At 40.8% G+C, this 10,011-nt stretch overlaps 1 protein-coding gene across 1 annotated transcript; it reads right to left on the reverse strand.

The window, feature by feature from the left end:
- Positions 1–4,294: 4,294 nt before the first annotated feature.
- zgc:153284 (uncharacterized protein LOC751696 homolog) lies at positions 4,295–9,758 on the reverse strand. The gene is made up of 4 exons (XM_052025381.1): positions 9,726–9,758; positions 9,467–9,583; positions 4,813–4,980; positions 4,295–4,599 (listed from the first exon to the last, which is right to left on the reverse strand). Exons 2-4 carry the CDS (start codon positions 9,509–9,511, stop codon positions 4,513–4,515), a joined length of 300 nt encoding a protein of 99 aa, XP_051881341.1. The 5' UTR covers positions 9,512–9,583; positions 9,726–9,758; the 3' UTR covers positions 4,295–4,512.
- Positions 9,759–10,011: the final 253 nt, after the last annotated feature.

Here is a 10,011-nt window from a genome sequence, read left to right on the forward strand (position 1 = left end):
CTCAGTATCGATCTAGCAGTTTGAAGCTGGGCATCCATGAGGCATTGTGGACCATCAGCAGAAATATGTACCATCAAACTCTATAACGTCATGGCCTGTCGCATCCTTCAAATTACCATTATTGTTAAGTAGGGGGAATCAACCCTGTTTCAATGAGGAGTGCAGGAGGGCATGCTGGAAGCAGCACCAGACATACCTAAAATGAAGTGCAAACCTGGTGAACTTGTAACATATACATACCAAACACCAAAATCAATATGCAACAGAGCTAAGTGATCACACAATCAATGATTGGATCAATGTTTTACAACCCTACCACATCTAGTTGTGTTAGGTGGTGGATAATTAAACAGCTAATTGATGAGGAAGCTCCAAGAATATCCCCATCCTCAGTGATGGTGGGGCTTACCATGAGTGCAAAAGACAAGGCTGAAGCATTTTCGACCACATTCAGCCAGAGTGCTAAGTGATTGATACATGTTGGCTTCCTCCTGAGGCCCCCACCATCATAGAAACCATTCTTCAGCCAATTTGATTCACTCCACTCAATATTGAAAAAAATGATTGAGAGCTCTACTGGAGCAAAGATAATGGGACCAGACAACACACCAGCTACAGTCCCGAAGACCTGTGCCCTGGAGGTAGCCCTGCCTCTTGGCAAGCAGTGCTACCCTAGTGAAAATGACTTTGCCTGTCATCCACCCGGGATGGTGGAAGTTTGAAAGGCCCTGAAAATGGCAGGAAATCCAGGCTCAAATATTAATTTTACATTTGTGTTTTCTGTTAAGTTATAAAGAAATATGGGACAAAGATAGATTGAGGTCACAGGTAGGCATTCATCAGCCATAAAAGGTAGAACATGTCTGGGAGACGAAATGGTTTCTCCTCATTCCTATAGAGTTGAATATCACCAGAAAACAAAATCTAACCAGTGAACTATGTTGTGATTCACAATGCCCTTGGAAATGAACAATAAATATTGCCGTATTTGTGTGTCATACTTTTTCCAAATGCAAACTGGTACAATGCTTGGAAACAATTCTTAACACACTGAACTCACAATGTCTCATTGAATATAGTTCAGCCTTGGCTCTATGATCACATGTTGTCTTGGACTGAGATACAATTGCAGTCAACTCTCCAATGAAGTGGTGAGGACCTGCTGAACTGTCAGAAGTGCTGCTGTTCTGATCAGTAGTTTACATTCACTGTTATTTCATTGGGTTGTGTAAACTCCGTTCCTCTCTCCCTAAATCATTTCCTCTAATTCTCAGAGAAAGGTTAACTGCTTTGGAAGGAAGAATGAAAAAGATTTTTTTTTGAAAATGTGACTACAAAATGTCATTTTACAAAAGGATCTGTGGGTCATAGGAAGTAATTAGAAAGGCTAATGGAATGTTGGCCTTTAATCCAAGGGGTGCAGACTGTAAAAGGAGGATGTTCTGATGCATCTTTACAAGATGCTGGTGAGACTTCACCTGGAGTACTATGTAGAGTTTTGATGTTCATATTTAAGGATGGATGAGCTTGCTTTTCACAGCTAACATGGTGCAGGAGGTACAGAAGCCTGAAGTCCCACATTACCAGGTTCAAGAACAGCTACTTTCCTTCAACCACTCGGTTCTTGAACCAACCTGCACAACCCTGATCACTACCTCAGTATAGCAACACTATGACCACTTTGCACTATAAATGGACTTGTTTAAAAATCTAATTGTGTTCTTTCTTGGAAAAGTTGTGTATAATTTATGTTTTCCTTGTGAATGCTGCTTATCTGATGCTATGTGCCTGTGATGCTACTATAAGTAAGTGTTTCATTGCACCTATGCATACAACAATAAATTCAACTTTTTGAAAAGGCTCATTAGATTCATTCCTGTGATTGGGGGGATTGATGTATGGAGAAAGGTTGAATTTATACTCATTTGGATTAAAGAATAAGAGATTATCTCATTGAAATACAAGATTCTAAGGAGGATTACCTGGATGGATGCTGAGAGTATGTTTCCCTCAGTGGAAATATCCAGAACTTGGAGCTATAGTTTCAGAATAAGGTGTTAGACAGTGAGAAGAATGAATTGCTTCTCTCAGAGGGTCATGAATCTTTGGAATTTTCTACCCCTGAGAGCTTTGAAGGCACAGAGTCATTGAATACATTCAAGTCAGCGGTTGAGAGACATTTAAACTACAAGGGAAGGAAGGGGTACAGGATAGACCAGGAAAGTGGTCCTGAGGCCAAGATTGTTGCCTCATGGACCTACTTCTGCTTCTCATGTTCTAACAAAAAAGATGCAGTAAATGAGGGTTTCTACGACAGGCACGAGGTAGAAGGTGATATTTCTAAGATGCAAGGTGCCAGTTTTTAAAGATAGATGTGATGGCGTTCGAAAGAAAGAAAGGACCAGATAAGCTTACATCATTTTGATGGAAGATATTCGACATGAAATATGGTTCTTTGCTTCAGTTTTCATAAATTGTGCCTGACCTGTTGAGTATTTCTAGAACAATACATAAAAAGTGCTGGAGAAACTCAGCAGGTCAGGCAGCATCCATGGAGGGAAATAAACAATTGACGTTTCAGGCTGAAACCCTTCATCATGAGTCCTGATGAAAGGTCTCGGCCTGAAAAGTTGACTGTTTATTTCCCTCCATAGATGCTGCCTGACCTGCTGAGTTCCTCCAGCACATTTGTTTTTTTATTTACAGCATGGGAGCAGGCCCTTCCGGCCCAACGAGTCCACAGCGCCCATTTTAAACCCATATTAACCTACCCGTACGTGTTTAGAATGTGGGAGGAAACCAGAGCACCCGGAGGAAACCCATGCAGACACGGGGAGAATGTACAAACTCCTTACAGACAGCGATGGGAATCGAACCCCAATCGCTGGCACTGTAATAGCGTCGCACTAACCGCTACGCTACCGTGCCACCCCTTCAGATTCAGATTGCTTCAGATTCCAGCATCTGCAGAATTTTGTGTGTCCGAGCATTTCTAGAACTTTTGCTCTAATTTCAGATTTTCAGCTCCTGCAGTGGAGTCTTTGTTTATGGCAATTTATTGTGGTAGTTTAAGAAAAGCAATGGGATTTTGTTTTGCAATAAAATAGGCATCAGTGAACTCTCAAGTGTTCATCACCACTCTGCTTTCCTACAAGTGAGAAACTGTGCACCTTGAAATGCAACAACCAAGTAAATTGGCAATTAACACCTCACAAGAAAAATGCATGTTAAAAAGATCAATTGATACAACGATCAGAAGTTGCTTACTGCTTGTGAACTTTTAAATTAAATTTTTAAGTTTTATTTACAGCTTGGTAACAGGCCCATCTGGCCCAACGAGTCCGCGCGGCCCATTTTAAACCCCCATATTAACCTACCCGTACGCCTTTAGAATGTGGGAGGAAACCAGAGCACCCGGAGGAAACCCACGCAGACACGGGAGAACGTACAAACTCCTTACAGACAGCAATGGGAATCAAACCCCGATTGCTGGCACTTGGCAAAAAAAAATCAAATATTTCACTACAGGCCATGCCCAGGTTACAAACACATTCCATTTTTATAGACATCCATAAGTCAGTAAATACACAAAATCACTTGATACAGTAACCATACCTCAACAGTATTGTGATAAATGGTGTTAAGGGATCATTAACATGCACATTTATCTGTCTTCCCCTGCCTAGTTATGTTGGTACAAAATCAGGATGTCCCAAGCTCAATGGCTGGTTTTGATGGGCTTGAAGTATCAGTGGATGTTCCACTGTTTATTAATTAATGAGTATCATTTCACATGGGTAGAAGTGATTGCTTGTCAATATACAAAGCAACTCTTAAGTGGCCTCCTGCTGGCAGCCTGTGTTCTTAAGAGACAATGGTGTCCAATTGCTGTGGGGAGGTTGCATGTAAACAGCTTTCTTTAAAACTGGTTCTTGTTTGAATTTAATAATACTTATTGAAGCTTGCTTGCATGTATGGGTGAGTGTAAGGCAGGCCTTTGTAACCCAGGGAGGGCCTCCTGCAATCTCTTGTGCCTCCAAGGCCTGTATTTGCCTCCTCAATGAAACTATTTATAAAATGTATACCTCCTGAAACTATAAACTTCATAAAGAATTAACTCCATTTAAGTTGGGCCAGGGCAGGGGAAAGAGGAGAAATTTAATCAATTTTCCATAACTCAAAGCAGAAAAATAACTTGTGCAGCACCTGTGTAAATTGTTTTGCTTTAACAAAAACCAGCTACTCTCAGAATATTTCAGGAGTCAGTATAAATAAACTATTACAAAATCAAGGAAAGGATTGAAGCAGTTTATTTGTATGTTTTACACATTTTGTAAAACAAAAGATGCACTATTGTATAGAATTAATAGTGTCAAGAAATTTTTCAAGAATAAACTGTAGAAATGCCCAAAGTTTGGGAAAGACCATCTTGTTTCTGGTACTATTGGCATGTAGACTTTTGAAAAAAAATTACTCAGTACTGAAATATGCAAGATATTATTTGCTGGTGCATTAATTCTTCTGAGTTTGGGCATTATCCAATTTCAGAAAGGACTCTATCATCTCACATTCCACAGCCTGGTGAAAGGCAATATAATCCTGAAAAGAATAACAAAAATTTAATTATTGCTCACCCTTTTCTTCCCCAACTTATGTAGCTTTCCAACATTCATGGCTTGCATTTCTCACAAGAATGTACAATGTATATAGGTTTCAAGCTTGATAGTTGACATGCAACTCACTCACCCAGTGAGCGCAGGGGGTGATGGGAAGGCAGCTTGAAGTAATTCAAGAGAAAAGGTTCCAACTTACCCCACAGTATTGGTCCCCATTAAATATCTGTGGTCCCATTGCTTTGGGGTCTCCCATTTTGCTTCTCATTTCATCTTTAAATTCTGCATTTGCTGATAGATCCCGCAATGTGTAAGGTATCTTCTTTGCATTCAAAATATTGAAAATATGGTTCTGCTTCTTCTCCAACTGCAAAGATTTTTTATTAAAAGAAATCCTATCAACAATACTGGTTATCATTAATGCAGAATCATAATTGTTGGAAATAAGCAGTCAGACAATTTCAATAAAAAATTTGGTTTAATATATTAACAAATCAATTTTGGTATCATTATATGCAAAACTCCAATAATCTACCCTCCAACTATTCAGAAATCCTAATAGTTTGGTTTCTGGCTTACAGGATGCTGACCCCAGAACTACATTTCCACTTACTGGGATCCTAGTTCCTCCACTCCCTAGAAGCACAACTGGTTCTGTGTCCCATGTTCCCTTTAACCTTACTGGGTTCACTGGAGATTTTTCTTATTCTACTGTTTAATATCCTTAAAAAAATTTAAAAAGTGCATTGGAGTATTAATGGGAATAACATCCCTCATCTGTAAAATTTGCTAGTCTGACACCTGAAATCATGAGTGTGCCAGATTAACACTTCTAGCGTATTATCAGTAATAAGTATATAACCACCTGTTTTTTTTAAAGAAAGTTCAAGCTATTTTTATATACCTATTTTATTAATCTTGAACAAAAGTTGCTTTTAATTCCCTAATGCACTGATATAATTCTAATGAGTTGACCATACTATTGTTATACAAGTGCCACAAATCACTTCATAGGAAAATAATTAAGCAAAAAAAAACCCCAAAGTGGAACACAAGGGAAACACAGGTGGCCCAAAAAGTGTCCAAGAAAGATTTAAGGAATGTCATAAGGAAGTTGAAGGCACAGAAAAGTTTATCAAGTGAATTCCAGTACTTGTGGCAGAGGCAGCTGAAGGCACAGTTCCTCATGTTGGGACTAGAAATGGGGATGCACAACAGTCCAGAACTGTTGGAATGTAGAGCTATTGAGTTTTGCCAGGAAGGCTGGGGATGGAGTTTAAAAATAGGTACATCCTTTTTCTTAAAACTACATTGGAAAAATAAGACAAAATTGACAAGCAGCAATGAAAACAGGAGGAGAAAGTGAGAATAAAAGGAAGATTATAAAAATATTTCCTATTTAAGGGAAATTTGTGCTACTGGAAAGGGAATGAGAATGAAAGATTTGGAAAGCGGCAAGGAATATTGCAGAAAGTCATTCTATACATGACATGACTTATGGGCATTGTCTACCACCCCATATTTCCCTACAACATAGGAGGACTTTCAGCCCATCGAGTCTATGCCAGCTTGGAGCATTTCCAGTAGTTCCATTCACTATCTTACACCCCCAATTCACCTGTCAACCACCAAGGGTGAGTTTACAGGAGTACCTCTTTGGGATGTTGGAGGAAACCAGAGCATGAAGGTGGAAATCTATGTGGTCACAGGGAGAATGTGCACACTCACAGGCCAGGGTCAAACTTAGGTCAGTGGAGCTGTGCAGTAGCAGCTTTATCTAATGGAAAACTGCACCCTCTCAGAGCCAAGAGATAAAACTTCCAAGTTCTAAAGATCCATGCCACATCTGACACTTTAGCCAAAATATTTCTGCCAGGAATGCCACAAACAGCCAGCAATAAATCTGAACACATTGAATCCTGGTCCTACATGGGAGATTCCGAGGTCTGCAAACAAAGCCATTACAAAGGAGATGCCAAGCCACATCCAACAAATGTAGTTACTGCTCTGAAAGGTTTGCCAGATCTTCAATGAAACAACAACTGTTTCACTGGCCAACTTGGATTTCCAAGTTAAGAAAGCAAAATCAAAGACTAGAACAAAGTAAATTCAGAGAAATGATTGGCAAAGCATCATGGGCACAGTGAGTGGCTGAAGGTGAGCAGAGGGTGTCGGCAAGGGTCCAGGAAAGGTGAATAAGGGGATGTAGCTTTCAGAAATTTGGAACTTTTGTTAATAATTAATCACTTTCTCTCCCCTAACCCAGTTAATTCCTTTTCTATCACAGTTCAATTTGCTGTTTCTGCCCCTCCTCCCCCAAATCCACTAGATACGTGCTGACACTTATTTTCCATTCAATTTTGTCAAATCTTGGCCAACTCTAGAACCATCTCCAGCATTGTGTTTTTTTCCTTCCAACCTCTCAGCACCATCCTGAATCCACCATCTGAATGGATACCACCCTCTCATCCCTCCCCTGCCTGCATGACCCCAATCCAATACTGGAATAAAAAAAACAGAATGATCCGCAGGTCAGGCAATATCTGCGGAGATGGAGACGGAGTCAACGTTTCAGTTCAATGACCTTTCAACAGAACTAGGAAAAGCTGGAAATCAAACAAGTTTTAAGAGGCAGAGAATGGGTGAAGAGAATAAAAGCAGCATCCATAGTAGGGTGGAGATCAGGAGACTGAATGATGCGAGTGGCAGTGAGAGTTTGTTAATTGCAGCTGATCTGTCTGTGGAAACATGAAGTACAAGTGAACGCTGGAAATACTCATCAGGTCAAGCAGCATCTGTGGAGAGACAAATTGAGTTAGTATTATAGGTTAAGACCTTAACCAGAACTAGCACTTTAGCATTTTTAAGATAAGATATCTTTATTAGTCACATGTACATCGAAACACAGTGAAATGCATCTTTTGCGTAGAGAGTATTCTGGGGGCAGCCCACAAGTGTTGCCACACTTCTGGCACCAACAACTTCCTAACCCATACATCTTTTAGAATATGGGAGGAAACCCACACAGACACGGGGAGAACATACAAACTCCTTACAGACAGTGGCCAGAATCGAACCCGGGTCGCTGGTGCTGTGATAGCGTTATGTTAACCATTACACTACTTTTTACACTATTTCAGTTTGCACTACAAACTTTGCACCATTGTTTTGCACTGTATTTATTGTTACCACGTATACCATTTACTCTGAGCTTCATGCGAGCATGGAATTTCACAGTCATGGAGCAATACAGCAGAGATACAGGCCTTTCAGCCCAACTAACCCATGCTGACAACAGTGCCCATTCAGCTACTTCCAATTTCCTGTGTTCTGTCCATATCCCTCTAAGCCCTACTCCTGCATGATCTAAGTGCTTCTTATACGATACTGTACCTGCCTCAACCACTTCCTCTGGCAGCTCATTCCATATACTCACCACCCTCTGCGTGAAAAAGTTGCCCCTCAGATCTCTTAAAATCCTTGCCCTCTCCCCGCAGGAACTTTCCCACCACTGATGTCAGGCTGACCGGACTGTAACTCATCTAGTCTAATCCGATCTGATTTTCTATCATCAACTGGGAAGGCTGGCCATCGGTTATCCAATCAGATACTTTAAATTAGTCTAGTTAGGTTTGGGAAAGGCGAAAGTCACCATCTGCTGCTAACCCTGGAAATTGTGGATGTACAGATCTTTTCACCATCTCCCATCACTTTCAACAGAGCTAAACCCCGACCCCTAAATTACATCCCACGCTAGTAACTGCTTTCACCTGCTCTTGATTCCAACCCACCAACACTTTACTGGTTGGTGTCCTTTCCTTCGAGTAGTTTGCTGTTCATTCAAAGCCCTGCTGCATGCATCTGCCCCTTCCACATCAGTCAGTCTTCAGTCATTTAAATAGAATGCCAATCTGCCAGTGCCTCGAAATTAAAATTCTCTTCCTCAGCCAGCCCCAGTTCCTCCACATCTGAGCATCTCTGCAGTTGTAAGGGAGGGAAAATATCACCATCGAAATCGGCCTTTCCCTTCCAGGATCTCCCCTTGTCCCGCCCCGGTCCTGCAACCGTATCTTCAGACAGGTAGGATACGCCCTCATCACTCCCCACCATCGCCGTTTACTTCCCTATCCTCCTTAAAACTTCCCTCTTTAGCCAATCGTCATTGCAAGATAATAATGACAGCTTTTTTTGCAAGATTATGTTGCAATCAAATGGCTCGTTAATTGCTGTCCAGTGTTACACCCATTGGAATCCCTTTTTAATCAGCCGACCTCCCAAGTGAGCAACAATTCAACGGAGGAGTAAAAGGGCAGAGAAAAAAATCTGGATTTACTTTATGTTCATTTAAAGTTAAGTTGCATTGCTCTAACTCACCCAAAACACCACACCGGCCGCTAACATCTTCCTTTCACTAAATTGCTCTAGTTAAAAAAAATCAGACATTTCACGGAATCTCTAAGTGAGCGCACACACGATTGTGCAACTTCATGACTGTTGACTGTCAGGCAAAGCAGCACATAATAGGACTTTTAAAAAGAAAATTCCACCTAAGGTTTCTGCACACTTGTACCGAATTCAAAGTAACTGCCTTCAGCAGATGTTGATTCTAGAGCTGGAAGCAGTTTCTCTGCCACATTTCCGCAAGTTTAACATTTTATAAAACTTTCTCCGCTTTTCAAAGTTTCGTGAAATACCCCATTCAATCAGTGAGAATATTCCAGGTAAATACATTTAAAAAAACCACAGTTTGCAGCCAGAGTTTACAACTGCTAAATCGACACAGAGTTTAAACTTCAATACAGGGCAATCGGGGAAAATGACAGAAAGTAGCATTAAAAAAATACAGTAAATACCTCTGTTGTTGCAGTAATACTGCAGTAGTAAATAATGATAGACATGGTGAAGGTTTGCGAGTTCCACAAAGAGCTTCCACAGACTTTAAAGAGAGAACTGCAGCCTCGCCCTTCTTCCTGTTTCCAAATTGTGAAACACAACGTAAGCAAGTCATTTGCATTGTTGATTGTGGAAAAGAGGTGGCGAGGCGAATATCGATACACTTTAAACTTTAACACTAAATGTGTAGCTGAACCAAATCCTCGCTGAGAAGCTCACCAATACATTTAAAAGCACAGGTTTTTGCTTCAATCCAACATTCTCCCACTTTCGGGGGGAGGAGTTCTTCTTTAATATGGTTAGTGCTATCTGCAACTGACCTTCCATTGAGGGCCCCACAGGGTCTTGCTGAAGTACAAATGTTAAAGTGAATCATTGGCTATAGGATAGAACATTTGCTCATACCCAGCCTAAATCAGCCCTTGAGGCACTATCTATAGCAGAATGAGTAGTTAGAACAATTCCAGCAAAGGTTCTCCTTTGCCACAACTTCTTGCAAGAAATG

Source organism: Pristis pectinata, chromosome 10, assembly GCF_009764475.1.
Source record: "Pristis pectinata isolate sPriPec2 chromosome 10, sPriPec2.1.pri, whole genome shotgun sequence".
Classification (NCBI taxonomy): domain Eukaryota; kingdom Metazoa; phylum Chordata; class Chondrichthyes; order Rhinopristiformes; family Pristidae; genus Pristis; species Pristis pectinata.